Source organism: Hypanus sabinus, chromosome 12, assembly GCF_030144855.1.
Source record: "Hypanus sabinus isolate sHypSab1 chromosome 12, sHypSab1.hap1, whole genome shotgun sequence".
Taxonomy (NCBI): Eukaryota; Metazoa; Chordata; class Chondrichthyes; order Myliobatiformes; family Dasyatidae; genus Hypanus; species Hypanus sabinus.
This window is the reverse complement of record NC_082717.1, coordinates 89,427,220-89,452,456: the sequence shown is the minus strand read 5'-3', so window position 1 is coordinate 89,452,456 and position 25,237 is coordinate 89,427,220. Positions and strand designations below refer to the sequence as shown.

At 47.2% G+C, this 25,237-nt stretch overlaps 1 protein-coding gene across 1 annotated transcript; it reads left to right on the top strand.

Moving 5' to 3' along the window:
• The first annotated feature begins 610 nt into the window (after window positions 1-610).
• tmem178a (transmembrane protein 178a) lies at window positions 611-25,237 on the top strand. The gene is made up of 4 exons (XM_059986422.1): window positions 611-1,212; window positions 11,751-11,864; window positions 15,195-15,332; window positions 24,992-25,237. The coding sequence occupies exons 1-4, from the start codon at window positions 852-854 to the stop codon at window positions 25,231-25,233; spliced, it is 855 nt and encodes a 284-aa protein (XP_059842405.1). The 5' UTR covers window positions 611-851; the 3' UTR covers window positions 25,234-25,237.

The window sequence follows — 25,237 nt, the reverse complement described above, 5'->3', positions numbered from 1 at the left end:
CTATTACTTGCACCTGCCAGCTAGTACACCTTCCCCTCGCCCACCACCCTATTTGGGCTCCTTCCACCGTCCTCTCCTGTCCTTGGCAGGATAGGAGGACATCCCTTTAGAACAGAGATGAGGAGCCTGAATCTGTGGAATTCATTGCCACAGGCCTGTGGAGGCCGAGTCATTGGGTGTATTTAAAGTGGAGGTTGATAGGTTCTTGATTTGTAAGGGTGTCAGACGTTACGGGGAGAAGGCGGGAGAGGGGTTGAGAGGAAGAATAAATCTGCCATGATGGAATGGCAGAGCAGACTAATGGCTGAATAGTCTAATTCTGCTCCTATGACCTGTGGTCTTACGGTTTAAATTGAGGGTATAATATTGTGTAAAATGGTGTAGAATGAAGGTATAATTGAGACCAGAGTACTGAAGACCACTATCTTCCTGTAAAAGTATTGCGGTACAATCAATGTTAATTTAAGTTTATGTGATTGAAGGTCGTGAAGACAAAGCTCATTGACTGTCCGCTGGGTACGTATCCCAGTGACAATAAATTTGAACCTGTGATCCTTCGGACAGTGAAACACTCCCTCGGCGCCACATCCCGCGTCTCCGAAGTGGGTCGAAAGCCCTTCGTAGCGTCCACAGGGCGCCGCGTCCGTGCTGTGGTTCCTGCCGCCCTGGAGTGTGCGGGGGCGGAGGGAGGGAGGCGGAGAGAGATCAGATGTAGCAGCCGGAGTGAGACTGCGAGACAGAGAGAGAGGGTAGAGGGAAGAGAGAAAGAAAGAGAAAGCCGCCCCCCCCCCCCACGTCCGGTCTGAAGGCAGGAAGGAGTGACCGACCTGGGTATCGGGGCGGCTCGGACGATGGGCAGCCGCGGCTGGAGCAGTATGGCCAGCCTGGCGCTGAGCGTCGGCGCGCTTCTGCTGCTCACAACCGCGATCTTCACCGACCACTGGTACGGCACGGACACCCGCCGGCATCGGCAGAGCTGCGGCGGTCCGGGGCAGCGGCGGCTGATGCCCATGTCGAGCCTGCCGCTGCGGGAAGCCCCCGAACCGCTGCCCCCGGGAGTCCCGGACTCGCCCACCGCCTGGCGCTCCGTGCTGAGACTGGGGGTCCTGGAGTCGGACTGTGCGCGCCCGCTCTTCGCCACCCACACCGGGCTGTGGAGGAAATGTTATTACCTGGGCGTGGACCCCGATATCGATCATCTCGTCTCCAGAGGTAAGGACCTCGCCCCCCTCCCCGCCGCCATCCCAATCCGGCATTGGGATGCCGCTCCCAGATCGGGTTTCATTGCAGACCGGTCCGGCCGCGAGTACCGGGGCTGTGGCAAAATCGGGCATTCGCCAGGTAGACACCAGCCGGATCGGGAGCTCCCGGCCGGTGTGGCTCGAACGCGCGGGTTTTGTTGTACAAGGAAGAATTGTAATTACGTGCACACTTTGACTAATAGTGTTGGTCCATGATTGGGAACTCCTGTCAGGACTTCACAATCTTATAAACACAGCCATGGTGTGCGATACACAACGTAGCGGAGATACATTGCGTTGCTTAACGAAAGCTTTTCAATTGAAGATAACGGTTGCTATCAACGGCTCTGAAAGGAAAAGGCCAACTAATTATTTTGCTCATTTACTCTTTTCTTTGTGGGGATCTCGGGCTTTGCGTTTCTTTTTATCCTCCAAAAGATAGGGGTGAGCTGCTTTCTTGACTCCCCGCTGTCTTTCCGGAGAATGGGCTCCCGTGGGGCTGCTCAATGTCGGGATTTAGACCCGGCCGCGGTGAGGGGCCGCGATTTACTTGGGATCGGTGGGGAACCTGCGGGTGGTGGTTCTCCCGAGACGCCGGCTGGGGTTCGGCCTTTGTGGCGGCGGGCTCGGGGCAACTAACTCCAGTCTTTCTTGTGGATGACTAGATTGCAGCTAGATCGGGCTTGGACCTCCGGCAAGGCGACCGGGGGTTTCATGATCTCTGCGCCCGTGGGGGAGGCAACGAGAGGGGAACCATCAACTGGGCTGCCTTAGAGCATTGAACAGTACAGCCCAAGAACAACCCCCACAATCAAATGGACAACCTAACTAATCCCCTCTGCCCGCACAATGTCCTTGTGCTTCCATTTTCCTCACATTCGTGTGTCTGTCTAACTGCTAATGTGTCTGTCTCTACCACCATCCCAGGCACCAACCACTCTGTAAAAAAGCTTGCCCCTCATATCTCCTGTGAAATTACCCCTTCACACCTGAAATGAGGGGCCCCCTGGTATTAGACATTTCAACGCTCTGGAAAAGGTGTGTCAATTTTCATGAGTGTTAAAACATAGAACATTACAACACTTCGAACTTTAAACCTACTCCAAGATCAATCTAGCCCTTCCCTCCTACACAGCCTCCATTTTTCTATCATCCATGTGCCTGTCTAAGAGTGTCTCAAATGCCCCTAATATGTCTGCCTTGACCACCATCCTGGGCAGGGTGTTCCACACGCCAACCACTATCTATGTAAATAAATTACCTCTGACAACTCCTACTATACACTCCTCCAATCATCTTAAAAGTCCTGACAAAGGGTCTCGGCCCGAAACATCGACAGTGCTTCTTCCTATAGATGCTGCCTGGCCTGCTGTGTTCCACCAGCATTTTGTGTGTGTTATCTTAAAATTATGTCCCCTCGTATTGGCCATTTCCACTTTGGGAAAAAGGTTGTTCACTTGATCTACATCTCTTATCATCCTGTACACTTTCATCAAGTCACCTCTCATCTACCTTCTCTCCAAAGAGAAAAACCCTAACTTGCTCAACCAATCCTCATAAAACATGGTCTCTAATCCAGTCAGCAGTCTGGTAAATCTCCTCTGCACCTTCCCTAAACGTCCACGGCCTTTCTATAATGAGGAGACCAGAGGTGAACACAATAATCCGGGTGTGGTCTGACCAGTTTTACAGAGCTGTAGAGTTGTTAGGGAGGTGGAGAGTGTTCCATCCCATTCTTCACCTTGTCAACGGTAGGAAGACTTTGGATTGTTGAGAGTTACAGATAGCCAGCCTCTGATCTGATCACAGTACTTATGTGACTGTTGTGGTAAGTGATGACTCTCCCCATCTCCTGCCAGGGTGGTGATGGTGAGAGAGTCAGCTATGGTCAAGGACTCTCCCATGTTACCGGCCGCCTACCTGCCCCTGCTTGACCGGTGTTGACCGGTGTGCAGCTCTGGCCGCCTACCTCCAGGAAAGATGTCAATGTGATTGAAAGAGTACAGAGAAAATTTACAAGGACGTTGCCAGGACTTGAGGACCTGAGTGATAGTGGAGGGTTGAAAGTTCGGAGATTTATTCCTCAGAATGTAGGAGAATGAGAGGAGATTTGACAGAGATATACAAAATCATGAGGGCTATAGATAGGGTAGATGCAAGCACTGAGGCTGGGTGGGACTAGAATTAGAGGTCATAGGTTAAGGGTGAAAGGTGAAATGATTAAGGGGAACTTCTTCACTCAGAGGATAGTGTGAGTCTGGAGCTTGCTGCCAGTGGAAGTGGCGATTGCAGGTTTGATTGCAACATTTAAGAGAAATCTGGATAAGTCGGTACAAAGTAGATGGGGGAATACGAAGGGCTGTGGTCTGGGTGCCGGTCAATGGGACTAGACCGATTGAGTTCAGCATGGATTTGATGGGCTGAAGGGTCTGCTTCTGTGCTGTAGCGCTCTGTGCCTCTATGACTTGCTGCATACTGAGGAGTTGTGAATGGAACTGAACGCTGCGCAATGGTCAACAAACACCCCCACCTCCAACCTCCTGTTCAGTGACGAGGCAGTAGAGGATGGTTAGAGCTGGGATACTAGCCCAAGGACCTCCCTTCAGTGGCGTCCTGGGTGTCGATCGACCTCCAACGACCACAGCCATCTTCCTTACTTTGAAGTTTGATCCCAGCCATTGACATACCCTCCCCTTTTGATGCCCCTTACCTTTATTTCTACCAGGGTGTTGAGATGTCATTGTCAGTGAAACACTGCCTTGATGTCAAAGTCAGCCGAGAAGCCCAACTCTTTGGCCGTGTTGATGTCTGAGGCTGGGTCTACTGGCTGAGCAGGTTATTGTGGCAAGGATCTGAAAGACATTAACTACTTCTAATAACTTGGGAAATCCGCCATTGCTTTCAGTACATTAGCACAGCTTTCATTTGGTTCATGAAACGTGTGCTTGAAGCGTAGAACATGGTCCAAAGCTCAAGATCCACCAGGCAGCCATGATCCCTGTCCTCTGGGTTGCTTCTGAGACCCAGACACCTACAACAGGCAGTTCAAGGCCCGGGAGATTTACCACCAACACTGTCTGCACAGCAGCACAGAGCAATACATGAAAATTATTAATATGTCACAAAATAAATTAATAGAGCATAAGGTAAATAACAAGGTTGTGTAACTTTGGTGAAACTCGGCAGGTCAGGCAGCATCCATGGAGACGATGGGTTGAGACCCTTCAACAGGACTAGCAAGGTAGTATCCATCGGTACGTGAACCAATCAGAAATCTGACGATGGAGGGGAAAGGGTGTTCCTGAATTGGTGAGTGTGGGTCTTCCGGCTCCTGTACCTCCTCCCAGATGAGGAGAGCATGTCCCAGATGGTGGGATCCTAAGTGATAAACGCTGCCTTCGTGAGGCACGGCCTCTTGAAGATGCCCCTGATGGTGGGGAGTGTTGTGTCCATGATGGAAAAGGCTGAGTTTACAGCCCGCTGCAGCCTCTTTCAGTCCTGTGCACTGGGATTAGTTGACCAGTCAAAGTGCTCTCCATCGTACATCTTTGGAAATTTATAAGGGACTTTGGTGACATACCAGATCTCTGCAAACAAAGCAGAGTTGCTGATGAGCCTTCTTTGTGATTGCATCAATGTGCCAGGCTGGGATGTTGGGTAAACCAGCCCGACATCCCCTGCACTGAGGCCCTAGTAACACTCCAGGCCATGTCATCTGTAAGTTAGTTCAAACTCTGCCTCAGGAAGTGATTACTGTGGGGGGGGGGGGGGGCGGGGGCGGGGGTTGCAGAGGTTCAAAGAGATCTGCTCAAATGCTCTTTCTGCACTGATGCCTGGGAAGCTCTGGGCCATGAAGTGGGAAGGAACATTGGGTTGGTGTTGAGAATATGAGACCATATTCCAGAAGCACACAGAGACTCACTAACTACCCCTTTGCCACCTCCTGCCTCATCTGTGGAAGAGTCTCTGTGGGCCACCTTGGCCTCATCAACCACTAAGAGCCCACATCTCTGGGGTGGCAGCAACTCATCCCCCAATCCAGCAGCACCTCCTGCCATACTCAAGGGCAGAAGGATTCTTCATTGCTGTTTCCCTAACAACTTTGCTTTACCAGTAAGGGCTGAACTCCCCCCCCACCCACCTCCCCAAAACCTGGAGGTCTGGTGAACCACTCTTAGCCTGGCCACTACCCTTTGACCTTTTTGGCTTGGGTGACCCTACCAAGAGCCAAAGCACAAGACCCTGACTCCAGCCAACGTAGCTCCCCAGGTCACTGAGGCATGCAAACCTCCAACTTTGATAAGGTTGTGGAAGTGGTCTGCTTTCTCACTGGGTTACTATACCAGCTCTTACACTTGCTTTGATCTTTGACGCTGGCTAAAGCCAACGGTTGTGAAGGGAAAACACCATGGCTCTGACGGTGGTTATCAGTAGCTACGAATGACAATGCCAACCACTCTAAGTGGAGCTGCTTTGTTTTAGCAGCAGTTAGCAGGACATATGCATGCTCACTCTCATGTCTGGAAGAAGCAGACTGGCTGACAGATTGAGAGTGCCAAATCTGTCAGCTTACCCTGCCAGAGCATCCCACAAGGAGTCCAGTGCCAGGGTTCCACTTTTCCAGATTTCTGTAGGCTTTGCTGAGGGAAATAACCTCTCGAATCTTGGGAGCACAGAGACTATTGTTTAACTAGAGATTAGGGCAAGTTATCTGTTTTCCCCTAGGGTTATGTACTTAATGATTTATGTGCTTGATGTTTATTAGCGTTAATTTTATGTTTTTATTTTTATGAAATACTAAGTAATTGCTGAAATTGAAAAGATTCACTTCAGTTGTAATAATATTTTTGTGTCTGAAGCTGGAGCCTCGTAAGTTCATTTTTAAAAAGATCACTCAGAACCTTTACAGCCAGAAGAGGTGGGGACAGGGATCTGGGGCTGTTTTGGAAGCTGGCTGACCTCACTGCCTGTGAGAGCCGGGCTCTTTGCACCCAGTCCAGGTTTGTACAGTTGTGAATGTGGGATTGAACAGCAGAAACAAGCCTGGTGCAGGATCTGGATCAGAGGCATCAGGCCCGTCACCAGCTGGTGTTCACTTCGCCCCCCCCCCCCATTTGGAGGATATTTCCCAGGATGCCAAAGGGGACAACTTCCTGTGAAGTTTTCCAAACCATTGTCCCAAGATGCTAAAGCCCACTTGAAAGGAGAGGTAGATGAGACCATAAGAAGACACAGGAGCAGAATTGGGCCATTCAGCCCATCGAGTCTTCTCCACCATTCCATCATGGCTGATTCCGGATCCCACTCAACCCCATACACCTGCCTTCTCGCCATATCCTTTGATGCCCTGACCGATCAGGAAATGATCAACTTCCGTCTTAAATATACCCACGGACTTGGCCATAGTCTGTGGCAGAGCATTCCACAGATTCACTACTCTCTAGCTAAACAAATTCCTCCTAAAGTTCTAAAGTGTCGCCCCTCAGATCTGAGACTGTGCCTTCTAGTTCTAGATACCCCCACCATAGGAAACATCCTCTCCACATCCACCCTATCTAGTCCTTTCAACATTTGGTAGGTTTCAATGAGATTCCCCACTACCCCCCACATTCTTCTAAATTCCAGTGAGCACAGGTCCAAAGCTGCCAAACGCTCCTCATCTGTTAACCCCTTCGTTCTCGGAATCATCCTCGTGAACCTCCTCTGGACTCTCTCCAATGACAACATGTGCTTTCCAAAATGCGTGGTCCAAAACTGTTGACAATACTCCAAGTGCAGCCTGACTAGTGTCTTACAAAGCTTCAGCATTATCTCCTCGCTTTTATATTCTATTCCCCCTGAAATAAATGCCAACATTGCATTTGTCTTCTTTACCACAGACTCAACCTGTAAATTAGTCTTGCACGAGGACTCCTAGGTCCCTCTGACCCTCTGATGTTTGAACCTTCTCCCCATTTAGATCTGCACTATTGTTCCTTTTACCAAAATGCATTATTGTACATTTCCCAACACTTTATCCATCTGCCACTATTTTGTCCATTCTTCCAATTTGTCAAAATCCTGCAGCAATTTCATTGCTTCCTCAGCACTGCCTACCCCTCCACCTATCTTTGTATCATCCGCAAACTTTGCCACAAAGCCATCAATTCTCAATACCGACCCCTGAGGAACACCACTAGTCACTGGTCATCAACTGAAATCTAATTGGAGTGATGTGAGGTTCTCAGATTTCCTGAATCCACAACCTCCATTGCACAGAGCGCACTCAAACCAATGCTGATTCTTGCATAGTGCCGTGTGTGCGTGTGTGTGTGTGTCTGTGCCTCTTTGTCTATGTATCTGTTTGTGTGTGTTAGTGTCTGTGCCTCTGCGTCCGTGTATCTGTTTGTGTCTGTGTGTGTTAGTGTCTGTGTCTGTGTATTTGTGTGTGTTCGTGTCTGTGCCTCTGTGTCTATGTATCTGTTTGTGTGTGTTAGTGTCTGTGCCTCTGTGTCTGTGTATCTGTTTGTGTGTGTTAGTGTCTGTGCCTCTGCGTCCGTGTATCTGTTTGTGTCTGTGTGTGTTAGTGTCTGTGTCTGTGTATTTGTGTGTGTTCGTGTCTGTGCCTCTGTGTCTATGTATCTGTTTGTGTGTGTTCGTGTCTGTGCCTCTGTGTCTATGTATCTGTTTGTGTGTGTTAGTGTCTGTGCCTCTGTGTCTGTGTATCTGTTTGTGTGTGTTAGTGTCTGTGCCTCTGCGTCTGTGTATCTGTTTGTGTGTGTTAGTGTCTGTGTGTGCAGGTGTCCATTTCTGTACATGCCTCCCATTAACGGCATATAGAATTGTAAAGAGAAACAGTCCCACTGCTTGTTGACCCCCTCCCATCCCCATTTACACCAACCCTACTTCAAATCCCAACTTATTTTATTCTCCCCACCTTTGCCTCATTTCTCCCAGATTCCACCACCCACCTGCGTACTGAGGGCAATTTTACTACCAACTCACGTACTTTTGGGAGGAAACTGGGAAATCTATGTGGTCACAGGGAGAACATAGGTCCAGGATTGAAGCTGGACTGCTGGAGCCTGACACAGTGGCTGGGTGTGTGTGACTCGTCTCTCAGACTGGCAGCTGCCAGCGAGCTGCCCAGCCTGTTCGGTAAATGGATGCAGCAAGGGATTAATTTACAAGCGTGTCGCAGCTATTTTCACAGCTTTACAGCAACACTTCTCGTGCATCAGTCACGCGTGCTGGACCATTTATAAACGTCTAGCAAACGCCTTAAACATATTGCCGAACTCAGGTTCTGAGCACATCCAGTAGATTTAACACAAGACCACGAGACCGAGAGTCACTCAGAAATGGAGAACCACGTCCTGCTCCCCACTCGGCGCTGCCTTGAACCCATTGCTCCCGGTGCAACAGCTTCGGAAGTCAAGAGAGACCAGACACGAGGGAAACGTGGCGACTTCGCAGTCCGCTCGCTGGTACGAGGCACCACTGCTGCAGAGCAAAGCAGCCCGAGTTCGGCTTGTGTTTGCTCCGGTTCCTCCCTCTCAGAACTGTGCAGAATTACCAGGGGTATGAACAGGGTAAATACAAGCAGGCTTTTTCCAACTGTGTGATCAGAACTAGAGGTCATAGGTTCAGGGTGAAAGGTTAAATATTTGAGAGGGCGCCTCTCAAGGTGGAGAGAGCATGGAAGGAGCCGCCAGCAGAAGCGGTAGGTAGGGGTGTGGCCCGATGGGACCAGGCAGAACAACAGGTTGGCATGGCCTAGATGGGCCAAAGGGCCTGTCTCTCTGCTGTAGTGATCAATGATTACATCACACAGTGCAATACTGGCTTTGAAACTCCCTAAGTACAACTCTCCTTTCTGCTTTTCAACAAGTTAATTACCACAACCCACAAATGATTAAAAGTAATAAGGATTGAGGTATGTTTGTGTGTAACAAATAGACAGGTGTACACAGTTTTTCAGACCTTGTGTAGTGGCACAGCATTGTGGAAAGAGCTGGAGCCTCCTTTCAGTATTTTAGGGGTTTTTAATGTTCACAGGGGTGGTTTGGGGGACAGAGAGGGTTTAGGGACGGCTTGTGGTGGAATTAGAGGACAAGCTGGAGTCTAACCCTCCATTCTGTGTTCAAAGGCCAGCGACGCATGTGTGGTTGGATGTCAGCTGGCAGACCAGTGAGGCCACTGTGCGGTTCCTCGGTTGTCGTCATTGACGAGCCCTGGGGTCGATACTAAGGCCCAAAGTTCAAAGGTCGACTGGAAGTCCTGATCGAACCCAGAGGCCCAGACTGAAGACCAAAGGTTGATTGGAAGCCCAGGCGTTTGATGCCTAATGCTCAGAGCTCAAGTCTGTGAGTCCATTGGAGAAGTTGAAGCCCAGTGTCTGCAAATCCACGAGTCCACTGGACCAAAGACAGCCTGTCCTGGGGTGTGAGGACTGTCGATGTGGGTGGAAGGGAGGGTGCTTTGTTCCGACATACATGCAAGTCTGAAGTCACACTTGCTCTACTTTATGCGCCATGATTTAGGTCAACGATGGCAGCTGTTTAGTGCACATCAGAGTCCTCATGACAGCTCCAGAGTGATGAACCGGTCAGTCTGTTCCACAGGCGTCAGTGGGAGGAGAAACGCTGTCCACAGCAAGCAGTGAACTTCCCTTTTAGCTCTGTATCTCTGCTGTCCACCCGTACCTCTGGAACAGATGGAGCCCGTGTTTCCTGTCTCAGCTAAACGCTGGTGCTCTTAACCGAAACAACTCGTAAATATCATTACAAACGTGCCAGATCCTGAAGACTCTGGAAACTGGTGCCACACACACAAAATGCTGGAGAGACTCAGTAAGTTAGGGCAGCAGCTACGGAGAGGAAAGCCAGGTGACGTTTCAGGCCAAAACCCTTCCTTAGGACTGAAAAGTAAGGGGGTAGAGGTCAGGGTGAGAATAGGGGAAGGGGTAAGAAGAGAATGGGGAGAAATCATAGGAAGTTAGAGAGATCAATGTTTATGCCTTCTGGTTGGAGGCAGCGCGGATGGAACATGAGGGGATGAGGGGTTGTGCCTCTGATCTGGGATTGGAGAGGAGGCCATGGACCGGCTCACCAACGTTGAGACCAGGAGCAACGGATACAGTAAACAAGCCCAACAGACTCACCTGGAAGGAGTGGTTGGAGTGCTGAGGGAGGAGGAATGGCACGTCCCACTTGCAGTGTCTGGGGGGGGGGGGGAACGAATGAACAGGGGAGTCGTGTAGAGCCCGAACACCTACGGAAAGCAGAAGGGGCAGGGAAAGATGTGTTTAGTGATAGGACACTCTGCCCCATCAGGAAGGCTTAAAGCTCACCTCTTCTTCATTGACAACAGACCTAACCAGTTTCCCTCCTCCATCCGACTGAACTGGTCCTCACCTCAATAATTTCTCTTTCCGCTCCCCCCACTTTCTCCGAGCCCAAAGGTGTAGCCATGGGTCCCAGCTACGCTAGCCCTTTCGTCGGCCATGTCAAAAAGTCCACGCTCCAAGCCGATACCAGCATTGCTCCCCAGCTCTTCCTGTGCCACGTTGATGACTGCATCAATCACATCAATCCTGACTATACCTCTTTCCACCATGTCTCTTGAAAAAATGCTGTTCCCTTTCTCAGTTCCTCTGTCTCTGCCACATCTGTCCGAAGGATGAGGCTTTCCATCTCAGATGCCCTGGTTTTTTTCAAAGAATGGAGGATTCCATTCCACCACCATCACTGGCATCTTCTCCATTTCTTGTGCACCCCATCCTCTTGCTGTAATAACAAGGATAGGGCTCCCCTCGCAGAGAGAGGAGAAGTAAAGGTGTGCTTTGTGGTGGAATCCCTTTGGAGATGGTGGACATAGTGGAGGAGAATGTGCTGGGAGAGGGGCTCCTGAGGCACGGGAGATTTAACGTGCCCAGTTCCAGCTCTTCATTAATGAGCTGACTTCACTTTCCTCTGTTCCACTGGAGCTGACAGACTGGGCTGAGTAACGCCCTTCCCTGAGCAATTTGCTTTCCCCATTTCCACCAATCGTTTCAGTAAACACATGAGAAGCAGAAGCCAAGCAGGCAAAGCGTAGAGATCTTCAGATGCCAATGCCCCTTGTTACACAACACAACAGATGCAAACATAGATTAAAGTTCCCCTGTGTACGCAGCACAAATGTGGAGGTCACTGGCCCTGAGCCAGGGTCCAGTAAACCATTTTCATTTACGGTTCTAATTAGAAGCACAATAATATTTGGCTAATGTGCTGTGCAGCACTTGAATATGAGAGACTAAAGAATTTTATTAAAATATGAATGATCAGCCTAATTTCATGAGCTAAATATTGTGAACATTGGCAGTATTCCAAAGTGAACGTATGATATTTTGCTGATAAGATTTAATCAGTTCTATTATAAAACAGTATATAATTATGTTGCTTTTGATGTTCCACACACTGCGTGTTTACAACGACTTCGTGCTACGTCCTCCTCTGTCTGATGCTCTGAATCTCATTCCCCCGTCAGGAATTGCACAGAGATGCACATCTGTCAAGTATCATTACTCCCAGCCCCTTCGTCTGAGAAATATTCCCTTCAACCTCACCAAGACTATCCAACAGGACGAATGGCACCTACTGCGTGAGTATAGACCAACGTTCAATGTCAAAGTTAATTTATTATCAAAGTACCTATATGTCTCCTTGAGATTCGCTTTCTTGCGGGCGGAAACACAGTAGAATTTAGGAAAATATAGTCAGCAGAAGACTGGCAAATGACCAACGTGCAAACAAAGACAAATTGTGCAACTGGAAAATAAATAGTACTGAGAAATGAGTTGTAGATGTTTACAGTGAGTCGGTGTGTTATGGAGCCAGTTCAGTGTTGAGGTGAGTGAAGTTATCCACACAGGGTCAGGAGACTGATGGCTGGGGGGTAATAACTGTCCCTGAACCAACAGGACATGTAGGACATAAATCTCCTAGACCTCCTGCCCAATGTTGGTGGCAAGAAGAGAGCACGGCCTGGATGATGTTGGGGGTTCCTTGACAATGGATGCTGCCTTCCTGCGACAGTACTGCTTGTAGATGTGCTCAGTGGTGGGGAGAGCTTTGCCTGTGATGGACTGGGCTGTATCAACACTCTCTATAGACTTTCCCATTCCAGGCCGTGATGCAATCAGTTAGGGTACTCTCCACTGTGCATCTATCGATGCTTCTCAAAGTTTTAGGTGACGTGTCTAATCTACACAAACTTCTAAGAAAACCTTCACTTCTCCTCCACACCCTGCCTTCACTACACATTTTTTCCCCGCATGCAAGTCTTTTCTTTAAACAAAATAGTTTTGTTACATAGAAATATTTCACTTGTTCATACAAGTCGTGGCTGCAGTCAATATGTTGACTTTTGAGTTTCTTTGGCATTATTCCACCTTGGCCCAGTTGTCTGATGGGGGTGACTCTTGTGTTGAATCCTGGGCAGAGATCTCCAGGTTGCTGTTCCAGTAACAGAAGGAATATAGTGAGTCAAACCATATGGGGCTTACAGGTGGTGAAATTCTTGTGCACTGGCGTCCTTCCAGGTATATAAATCAGAAACACAAAGGAATTCTGCAGACACTGGAAATCCACACACAAAATGCTGGAGGAGCTCAACAACTCTGGAAAGGAATAAACAGTCAATGTTCTGGGCTGAGGACTGGAAAGGAAAGGGGAGCTGAAGCCGGAATAAGAAGTTGGGGAGGGGGGAGGAGTACGAGCCGGCAGGTGATAGGTGAGACCAGGTGAGGGAGGGGGATGAAGTAAGAAGCTGGAAGGTGATGGATGGAAGAGGAAAAGGAATCTAATAGGAGGAGAGTAGAGCATGGGTGAAGGGGATCACTCACTTGATCTTTGCAGGCACATGGAGACCTCCTTACAGCTTCCAGCCACCGATCATTTTCACTGTTAGTAAATATAAGTACAGCACTTTCATCCAACTCACTAATACAGGCTGTAAAGATTTTAAGGTCCAGCACTAATTCTGGGGAAATCCCATTAGTTATTGTTTTATCACTCTGAAAATTATATCTTCATCCCAATTCTCTCTTTCACGTGAGCCACTCCTGTACCCATGCTGGTATTTTACCTCCAAACCCACGCATCCTTACCTTTTATGAGGGACCTTATCAAGTGTCTTCTGTAAGTCCAAATATACTACATCTGCTGGTTCTCTTTCATCCCTGAACAACAGGAGCAAATTTGACAGTCATTATCTCATGTTACCTAGTGACCCCTGCCGTTGTTGGTATAATTAAGGATACAGGAATGGTGGTGAGGGGTTTACACTTCAACCCAGCTCAGTTCAGAATTGGTGAACTTCCCTCTTCTCTCTGCTGGTTGGCAGACATCAGTCCAAATGGGGGTGACTTGGTGTTCGTTCCCCATTCAATCACATTGATCCTTGTACACAGGACGCCCGTGGCAATGCTGGCCGTCAGTGTACAAGCAGAAGTTTAAGATGCAAGAACTGGCAGGCGAGATCAACTCGCTCTGTGGGTAGTTCGACCACAGCTGGGCTCACAGCCTTGGGCCCTTCTACCATCTGGACTCACCTTTTGACAGGCCACTGGGGATGGCCGAGCCAGCGCTCTGACCCTGGTTATCAGGGAACAGTCCCTCTGCTTGCACAGTGTTAGGGGACACACGATCAAGAGAATTATTGGACAGACCAAACCCTTTGCTGTGTTCAGTAGAAACAAAATGTTATTCATTCAGCAAAGTTCATTCACCCTCATGTGCTCAAATCAGACACGTTTGAGGTTTGTTTCCAAGAATCAAAATCTGGATTATTATCACTGGCATGTGTCGTGAAACGTGTAGTTTTTATATACATATAAATTACAATTTTTATATAGAGAGAGAGGGCAAAGAGAGAGGTAGTGTTCATGGGTTCATTGTCCATTCAGAAATCTGATGGTGGAGGGGAAGATGCTGTCTTCAGGCTCCTGTACCTCCTCTCTGATGGTAACAATGAGGAGAGTATACTTCATGTGAGTTACAATCACTGCAATCTGCAGCCTCTAATTTCCCTTTAAGTACTTCTGAGCTATCCGAACGAACTAGTGATTTTACAGTCTCCTGAAGGATTCGGCCAGCTTAGCTCTCAGGAATGGCCATCGCTGGGGGCAAAGCCCGGGAGTGGAAAACGGACCCTTGCTCAGGTCTGTTACTTCGCACCAATTAAAGCACTGAGTCAGGATAAAGTGTCAAGCCCCAAGAGTGAATCATAAACCATTGTTCAGCACTGTGTGCCTGAGTTTGACCCAACTCCCTCCCTCATCACTACTACCATCGGGCAGGAGTCTTGGGCCCTACACCATTAGGTTCGGGAGCCGTTATGGCTCTGCAGCCATTGGGCCCCTGGACCAGCCTCACTCTCCTCAGCACAGTGCTGATTCTTCGACCGGCTGTCGGGGCTTCAGGTCATGTTCCGGGTATTATTTGTTTACTTTTTCACTATTTGCACGATTTGTCCTACTTTGCACGCTAGATGTTTGTCGGTCTTTATTGTGTGTGGTTTTTGTTGTGTTTCTTTGTTTTGTAATGCCTGCAAGAAGATGAATCTCAGGGTTGTGTATGGTGTATACCCGACGACAATGAATGTGAATTCTGGGGTGATGGGGGTCTTTAGTGATGGACGCTGTCTTTTTGAGGCACTGCCTTTTGAAGTTGTCCTCGATGCTGGGAAGGAAAGTGATGATGACGGAGCCTGGCTGAGTTTACAATCCGAACCTGGACAGTGGTCCCTCCGTACCAGACAGCGATGCAATCAACCAGTCAGAGTGGGAATTTGCCGGAGTCTTTGGCAACTTACCAAATGCCCTCAGACTCCAAATGAAGTACAGCCTCTTTGTGGCTGTGCCGATGTGCTCTGCCCAGGACAGTTGACAGTTCTAATGATCTTCTTCTCTTCCTCGCTTGGCCGACTTAGATCTGAGGAGGATCACAGCTGGGTTCCTGGGCATGGCCGCCGCTGTCCTGCTCTGTGGTTGCATTGTAGCCTCCATGAGCTTCTTCTGGGAAGAAAGCCTCACTCAGCACGTGGCAGGTCTCCTCTTCCTAATGACAGGTAATTTTCCAGCACCTTCCTTCGGCTACTCACCTGTCCGTGATGTCTGTGCACATGTGAAACGGGGTGTAGCGTTAATGTGACTCGGACACCGCAGTATTAAACACACACGTTTATTCACCAGACCTCCATTTTACAAAACCCCATGTTCTGACATCATATGCACTCTGACCTACGAATACTCACATAATACATTACATCCCCCCTTAAGTTTATTTTTACGATACTGTGAATTACCAAAACAATGCCTCTAGGTATGACTTTCTAACATTACAACAGCCATGACATAAACTAATAAAAATCTTAACTTCTTATACTGTATTCTACATTGTATCTTACAATACTAACAGCAGTATATTTTCTTTTACTAACATAGACTAATAAACCTTTTATTTCACACCTTGGAACTTATAACATGTGTGATTTTGTCTCAAACTGTGCGAGACTGTAGGTAGAACTAGACTCTGTATCTAGCTGGAAGTTTGACTTGTCTCCCAGACCTTGTGAGATAGAACTGTGACTGTGCTTGTCCTTCAGAGTCAGTCTCTCAAGTAACCTCTGCGTCTGCATTGCCAGCTCGGTCTGTCTGCGCCGAACTTTCACCGTCATTGCGTCGTGGGGTTTCATCACGCCCCTCACTCTTGGTGTCGTTTGTTTCCATGTCTGTATCCGTGGAAATGTCCTGTATATCTGTACGTGGAAACTCCCTCTCACCTGTCTTCAGCAAATGCTTCCTGTTCCTCCTGTAGACTCTTCCATCCGGCGTGCAAACTATGAAGGATCTTGGTTGCTGATGCCTGTTCACAACCACAGCCGGCTGCCAAGTGTCTCCTCTCTGTATTCTGACATTTTCACCTCTATGCAGATCTGGTAACTGTCTTGTATGTCTGTCATAGTAGCTCTTCTGCTTTATTTGCTTGTACTTTAGCTTGTCATGTACTTGAGCATTACCTTCAGGAGTCAGTAGAGTTGTGGATGTTGGCAGCTTGGACTTCAGATGATGTCCCATCAACAGCTGTGCAGGAGAGAACCCCACACCCTCAATCGGTGTGTTGCAGTATTCAAGCAGAGCAATGTACGGGTCACTGTTGCTGCTTTGTGCCTTCTTGAGCATGTTCTTCACAGTTTGTACAGTTCTCTCTGCTTGTCCATTAGACTGAGCGTTCCCAGGACTGGAAGTAACATGTTGAAATTCCCAGCTTTCTGAAAACTCTCTCAACTCACCACTGGCATATTGTGGACCATTGTCACTGACGACAATATCTGGAATACCATGTCTTGCGAATGTCGACTTCATTGCGGTAATGACACCTTGACTGGACATGTCACTTAACTTGGTGATTTCCAGATATTTTGAATAGTAGTCCACACAAAGCAGATATTCTGCGCCGTTATAGTGAAAGAGATCTGTGCCAATCTTCTCCCATGGTCTTCCTGGTAGTGGATGGGGAATCACAGGCTCTCTTGGATTGCTGCTTTTGTTTTCATTGCAGACGGCACACTGAGACACAATGTCCTCTATCTGAGTTGACATACCTGGCCAATAGAGAATGTCCCTTGCTCTTTCTTTACATTTCACTATCCCCAGGTGTGACTCATGAATTCTGTTGAGCATTTCCTGTCTCATTTGATTTGGTACTATGAGTTTTGCCGCTTTGAACATTAGTCCTGATGCATAGCTAATTTCCTCTTTAAATGTCCAGTATGTCTGTATTTCTTTTGGAACATCTTTTTTTTCTGTTGGCCATCCATTCATTGTAATGTCTCTTAGCGTTTGCATTTCAGGATCTTCTGCAGTTGCTTTCCTGAACATGTTCAACTTCTCCTCAGAGATGGGTAGCTGAGGTGTAACCCAGTTGACCTCCAGCTCTCTTCCTGGCAACTCTTCCTTTTGCTCTTTGAGGTAAGCACGGCTCAAAGCATCAGCGATGGCTTATAGGTGACTGTGAGAGTGTACCTCCGTAGCCTGAGAAGCCCCTTTGCAGCCTCATAGGAGCCTGGGGAAGTGGCTTTTTGAAGATGCTCTCAAGTGGTTTGTGATCACTGTCAACCTGGATTTCTTTGCCATATACATATTGGTGGAACTTCTCACACTCATAAACCATGGCGAGTAATTCCTTCTCGATTTGAGCATATCGGTGTTGACAGTCTGTAAGTGTTCGTGATCCATACGCCATAGGCCTCCCATCCTGCAGTAAAACAGCTCCTATTCCTCCTGAACTGGCATCCACAGACATTGTCACCGGTTTATTGACATCATAGAACTTGAGTGCTGGTGCATTGGTAACCAACTGCTTCAATGTGTCAAAACTTTTCTTTTGTTCATCTTCCCAATGCCATTCAGTGTTACTCTCTAGTAGCTTTCGAAGTGGAGCACTGACCTCCGATAAGTTGGTAATGAACTTGGCAAGATACTGTATCATGCCCATGAACCTCAAAAGTCCTTGCTTGTCTTCAGGTGGTGGTAGCTGTACCACAGCCCTGACCTTTTCATTATCTGGTTTGAGCCCATCAGCGCTGAGTACGTGACCTGTGTATTTGATCTCTGTAGTTCTGATCCTACATTTACTTTTGTTCAGTTTTAGGTTGTACCCATGTGCACTCTCCAGAAGCTTCCTCAATCTCTGATCATGCTCCTCAATGGTGTCACCACATATCAGCAAATCATCAATGATACTGACCACTCCATCCAGGCCTTCAATCATTTGTGCCACTGACCTCTGGAATACCTCTGATGCAGAAGAAATCCCAAAGGGTAGACGCAGGAAACGATATCTCCCTATGGGCGTGTTGAAAGTGCATAATTTGGAACTTTCTTCATCCAGCTTGATCTGCCAGAAACCTTGATTTGCATCCAATACTGAAAATACTTTGCATTAGGCATGCGGGAGACAACCTTTTCAACCGTGAGCAGCAGATAGTGCTCTCTTTTGATGGCTTGGTTGAGATCTTGTGGATCCATGCAAATCCTAATCTTTTTCTCTGTGACCACTGTCACCATACTATTCATCCAGTTGGTCGGTTCTATTTCTCTCATTATGACTCCCATCTGTTCCATTCTGTGTAGCTCCTCCACTACTCGATCCCTGAGAGCTACTGGAACCTTCATCGGAGCATGCACGACTGGTGCAACAGTTGGATCAATCTGGATATGGTGTTTCCCTGGTACACATCCTAGTCCAGAAAACAAGTCATTTTCTTTCTCAACAACATAGATTCGCATCACCAGGCCAAGCTCTATGCATGTTGCTCTGCCTAGTATTGCCTAAACATGCTGTTGCACAATCTCACACTCCATCTTGTGTTTCTGTCCTTTATACACACAGGTGAGTGTTTTCTTTCCCAATGATGCTGTCTTGTGGCCAAAATATGCAACAAGCTTGCAGGTGGATTTTCCAAGTTTTCCTCTGATGACCAGTAAGTTGAACTACATATTCCTGTCTGGACACGCCCCCTGCTGACTGCTCCTGTGGCTCCTCCCACAGACCCCTGGATAAAGGCGATTGAGGCCTGAGCCCGGCCTCTCAGTCTCCAGTATGGTGATCAACCACTGCTTGTTCCTTCTTCCAGTCAATAAAAGCCGATATCTCGCCTTTACGTCTCAGAGTGAGTTATTGATGGTGCATCATCCAGTGAGTTGAATGTTTCTGCTGACATTATATTGCATTTCGCCCCAGTGTCAAGCTTAAATGTCACATTCCTCCTGTTTGTTATCAGATCTTGAGTCCATTCATCTTCAACATCCATCTCTGCATTATCAATATTCTTGATGCATACCTCCTGTTCCACTTCAATTGTTCCAATGAACATGTCACTGTTGTACTCACTCTGTTCCACAGCATGCATTTTCCTTGCTTGTTCCTGCGATTTGCACATCTTTGCAAAGTGATTTTTCTTTCTGCATAATTTGCACGTCTTACCAAAGGCTGGACATTTTCTGTATCCATGTTTATAACCACATCTGTTGCAGTTAACTTCCTTTTGATTATCCTGTGGAGCTGGCTTTGTCCTACTCTTGTCAGTTTTCACAGCTTTTATTTTGTATACTTCAGTCTCTTCATTAAACATTTTAACCTGACTCAACGTGATCTCGCTAACACGGCACATATCAATCGCTTTTTCCAATGTAAGCTCCGCCTCTCTCAACAGCCTGCCTCTCACATGATCATCTCGCATTCCGCATACAATCCTGTCGCGTATTAAAGAATCATGCAGTTGTCTGAACTCAGTTTTTTGCCTTGTTCTTCAAATCTGTTACGTAGGCGTCTATAGTCTCTGTCGGTCCTTGAGCCCTCGTAAAAAATGTGTTGAATGTACGGTAGGTTTTTTCTCGGTTCGCAGTAATCCTGAAACTTTTTCTTCAACACTTCAATTTTATCTCGTTCACCCTCTTGGAAGATAAACGTGTTGCAAACCTTTATTGCCTCTGCTCCAGCCACATGCAGAAACGTAGCACACTGCACCTTCTCCGTCTTGTCATCTACACCACCAGCGGTGCAAAACAGCTCAAACTGCTGGAGCCATACCTTCCAATTCTCAGCAATATTACCTCGTAGGCTTAAACTCGACGGTGGCTGTAACTGTGATATCTTTTTACGTGTCTTCTCTTCCTTTCCTTTCCGCTTTCTTCTGACACCATGTAACGTTAATATGACTCGGACACCGCAGTATTAAACACACACGTTTATTCACCAGACCTCCATTTTAAAAACCCCGCATTCTGACGTCATACGCACTCTGACCTACGAATACTCACATAATACATTACATGGGGAGCCTCCAGGGAAGGGAGGAGGACAGAGGGCACTGCGTTGTCTTTCCTATCACTGGCAAGAGGAAAGAGGCCAGAGGAGAAGGAGGGAGTTTGCATTTATACTGTTAACTGTACAACTGCAAGAATTCCTGCGGCAGTTCACAACGTGCTTCCGACATGCGGACCAACTGCAACATCCTGCAGGTAATGGAAACCTGAGAAAAAATACAGGAAGTGCTGGAGAAACTCTGCAGGTGGGGCAGCATCTGTGATGTTCTCTCTCTCTAACTCTCTCCCTCTCCCCCTCCCTCCTTTTCTCTCCCTAACTCTCTCTCCTCTCCCTCCCCCTCCCTCCTTTTCTCTCCCTAACTCTCTCTCCTCTCCCTCCCCCTCCCTCCTTTTCTTTCTCTCTCTCCCTCTCCCTCCCCCTCCCTCCTTTTCTCTCCCTAACTCTCTCTCCTCTCCCTCCCCCTCCCTCCTTTTCTCTCTCTAACTCTCTCCCTCTCCCTCCCCCTCCCTCCTTTTCTCTCCCTCTCCCTCCCCCTCCCTCCTTTTCTCTCCCTAACTCTCTCTCCTCTCATTGCTGTTTGACCTGCTGATTATTTTCAGCTTCTACATTTGAAATATAGTCACTTTTGTAACTTAGGAAACACAGTAATAAATAGTTTTGCAAGGCCCCACGATGAATCATGTAACAATAACCAGATATTAGGCATTCAGTTCACTTTATATGCCACACTGAATGGCGGTTGTCCTTTATTTTACCGCCCGGGTGGGACGCTCCCAAAAGCTGGCAGAAATAGGGAAAATGATAATAAACACATGAAATCCAGGGCAACACACACAAGATGCCAGAGGAACTCAGCAGGTCAGGCAGCATCCGTGGATGTTTTGGGCCGAGACCCTTCCCCAAGACTGGAAAGGAGGAGGAAAAAGCCAGAATAAGAAGCTGGGCAGAGGGAGGGGAAGGAGTACAAACTGACAGCCATTTCTCCCCCTCATACCCTTCCTTCTTTTTCCATTCCCCATCCTGGCTCCCCTCTCACCCCTTCTCTTCTCCTCAGCTGCCCATCCGCTCCCTCCCTCCTTCCCTTTCTCCCTATTAGATTGGACCTCTACTAATAGATCCCTTCTTCAGCCTGTTATCTTTTCCACCCACCACCTTCCAGCTTGTTACTTCATCTCCCCCCCCCCCCACCTGTCAGCTTATACTCCTACCCCCTCAAACCTTTTTATTCAGGCTTCTTCCCTCTTCATCTCCAGTCCTGATGAAGAGTCTCCTCTTCATAGACACTGCCTGACCAGCTGAGTTCCTCTAGCATTGTGTGTGCGACTCAAGCATGGGGAAACGTACCTTTAAAATATTGCTGTGGTAATTGGGATGCTACAAAGACACACACTGCTGAACTATTTCCATTAGGAGCCATGGAAAGTTGGTCTCTGCCTTAGAGTACTTTCTCCAGGCAATCCCAGACTCCACTGACCCACTGACCTGGGGTCTTCTCTCACTTGCAGAACAGAACCCCCAGTTTCTCCACCCTCCATGTGGGTATGGTGTACCCCTATGTTGGGGTAGTCAGGGTAATGGAAATTTACCCTCACATAATTCGCAAATCCCCACAAAAATAACCTGAGATACAGAAAAAAATTCCACTCAAGCAGTTTATGTGTGAAAAAGTAGCTAAGTACAAAACGCGAACACAATTATGAATGTTGTCGGGGTTTGCGTTATGGAAACCAGTGAGACGGAAAGTTTTCCGGGATCCACCCCTTCCCGGGTGTGTGGGAGGCTTGTTTCTGCTGCTGCTGTGATGTTCTGCTCAGCACCGTGGGCTTGCTATTGTTGGCACCAGAATGCATGGCAACTCTTGTGGGCTGCCCCCAGCACACCCCCAGGTGTGTTATCCTTTCATCCTCTGTCACTTCCCTTCATATCCAGAGATTTCTATCAAATCAATCTTGACCTATTCTCGATTTATATCATCTCTGCTCATAATTTAATGTTTGGACTCCAAGTATAATTCTGATAAATGCATGCTCGATTTCCATAAGACGTAGGACATGGAAGCAGAACTAGGCCATTCAGCCCATTATCCCTCTCAACCTCATTCTCCTGCCTTGTCCCCATAACCTTTGACACCCTTATCAATCAAGAACCTATCAAGCTCCACTTTAAATGTACCCAATGGCTTGGTCTCCACGCACATCTCTGGCAATGGATGCCACAATTTCACCACCCTCTGGTTAAAGAAATCCCTCCTCATCTCTGTTCTAAAGGCACATCCTTCTATTCTGAGGCAGTGGCTTCTGGTTCTAGACTTCCCCACTATAGTTAACATCCACTCTCTCCACATCCACTCTATCCAGGCTTTTTGATATTTGGTAGGTTTCAATGAGAATTCTCTCCCCATCCTGCTAGGCTCCAGCGAGTACAGGCCCAAAGCCATCCTCATGTGTTAACCTGTTCATTCCCAGGGTCATTCATTCTCTGAACTCCCTCCAGAGTTAAGATATTTTTCCCAAGGGACTGCCCTCGAAACACCCAGTAACACCAACATTGACTTTAGAGAGGGTGCAGAGGAGATTTACCAGCATCATGCCTGGATGAGGATAGCTTCTATGAGCTAGGGCTTTTCTCTTTGGAGAGGAGGATGAGAGGTGACAATAGAGATCATTAAGATGATAAGAGGCTAAATTGAGTGGACAGTCAAGGAAATTTCCCGGGACATAAATGAATAATACAAGGAAGGATAATTTTACGGTGTTGGGAGGAAAGTGTGTGTGTGTGTGGGGGGGGGGGGGATTCCAGAGTTAGTTTCATTACATAGAGAGTAGTGAGTGCCTGGAACACAACGCCAACAATGTTGGCGGAGGCAGATACAATAGGGACATTTAAGAAGCTCTTAGATAGGCATATGGCTGATAGAAAAATGGAGGGCTATGTGGGAGAGGATTAGATTAATCTTGGAGTCAGTTAAAAGGCCGGCCTGTACTGTGCTGTAATGTTCTACGTTCTATATTTTAACCAAGTCAAAGTCAAAATACATAGGTATCACTACATACAGTACAAGTCTAAGATTCATTTTCCTGCAGACATTTATGGAAAAATAAAGTACAATAAAACATATGAAAAAACCATACTTAATAAAGACTGACAAACAGCCAACGGCCAAAAGGTGACAAATTGTGGAAATAAATAGACAAGCAAGCGCAGAAAACAATAAATAAATCTGAGAACACGAGCTGTCGAGTCCTTGAAGGTGAGACTGTAGGCTGTGGAATCCTTTCCGAGTTCAGGTGAGTGAACTTATCCACACTGCTTCAGGAGCCTGACGGTTGTAGGATGATAACTGTTCCTGAACCTGGTGGCATGGGACCAGAGACTCCTGTACCTCCTCGCCAATGGAAGAGAGAATGGCCTGGATGGCAGCCACCTCATTACTTTAATGGCAGAAACCCTGTTTACTTCAAAGTAGGGAAAGTCGCAGTTTCCAACTTTACTCCTTTCAAGTCAAGTCAAGTCACTTTTTATTGTCATTTTGACCGTAACTGCTGGAACAGTACACAGTAAAAACAAGACAATGTTTTTCAGGACCATGGTGCTACATGAAACAGCACAAAAGCTACACTGAACTACGTAAAAACAACACAGAAACAACTACACTAGACTACAGACCTACCCAGGACTGCATAAAGTAACATAGGACAGTGCAGGCATTACAATAAATAATAAACAGGACAGTAGGCACAGTAGAGGGCAGTAATTTGGTGTCAGTCTAGGCTTCGGGTATTGAGGATTCTGATGGCTTGGGGGAAGAAACTGTTACATAGTCTGGTCGTGAGAGCCCAAATGCTTCGGTGCCTTTCATTTAATCTTTTGAAATTTCTTTGCAATGTCTCATTTTTATTTTGTCCATGTGATGTATATTGCTGCTTATCTTCGCTTCATTCTGCTCCAGTTATAAGTAGGCAGCATTGTTGACATGGCTGCACAGGTCCCGGGAGACACCAAGCATCCTGTTGCAGCCTCACTGCAGTGAAATGAATGCCCTAGTGAGAGAGAATTTAGATGCAACTGTAAATCACATTGTACAATGGATTATTTCTGAAATTTGTTTCTGTTTGAATAATAGCCTTGTATGAATGTAAATTTTGTAAAGCAGCATGTATTACGTAATTGTGTTTTAGAAAATCCCTCCAAAAAGATCCTGTGTGCACAGCATACTCTCAGAGGCCACTTTATTAGGTTCCTCCTGTGCCTAATAAAATGGCCTCTGTGTGTATGTTCGTGGTCGCCTGCTGCTTTAGCCCATCCACTTCAAGGTTTGACGTGCTGTGCATTCAGAGATACACTTCTACACTCCACCGTTGTAACGTGTGGTTATTTGAGTTACTGTCGCCTTCCTGTCAGCTTGAACCAGTCTGGCCGTTCTCCTCTGACCTCTCATCAACAAGGTGTTTTCGCCCACGGAACTGCTGTTCACTGAATGTTGTTTTTGGCATCATTCTCTATAAACTCTAGATACTGTTATGTGTGAAAATCCCAGCAGATAAAGTTTCTTTGATACTCAAAACACCCAATCTGGCACCGACAATCATTCCACTGCAAAGTCACTTAGATCACATTTCTTCCCCATTCGGATGTTTGGTCTGAACAATAACTGAACCTCCTCACCATGTCAGCATGTTTTTATACATTGAGTTGCCGCCTCATGATTGGCTGATTAGATATTTAAATTAATGTACAGGTGTACCTAATAAAGTGGCCACAGAGTGTATCTTTATCAATTTAAAAGACCTTTTGCGTTTCATTTCATTCATCTCTCAATGAAAATGGTCCGTTGTTGAAATGGTATGTATTATGATAATGAGATTATTTACACTTGCTTTTTTTTGTTTCTTTTAGGAATCTTTTGCACAATTTCTCTTTGCACCTTCGCAGCCAGCATTTCTTATGACCTGTCACGCCAGCCAAAATTTATCTACGGGCTCCCGAGCGATGTTGATCATGGTTACAGCTGGTCCATGTTCTGTGCCTGGACCAGCCTGGGGTTAGTGATGATAGCAGGCTGTCTGTGCACTGCCTTTCCTTTCCTTAACAGAACCAAGACAATCCATCAAAAGTCCATCAGAGATTCCTCTGTCTGAGAAA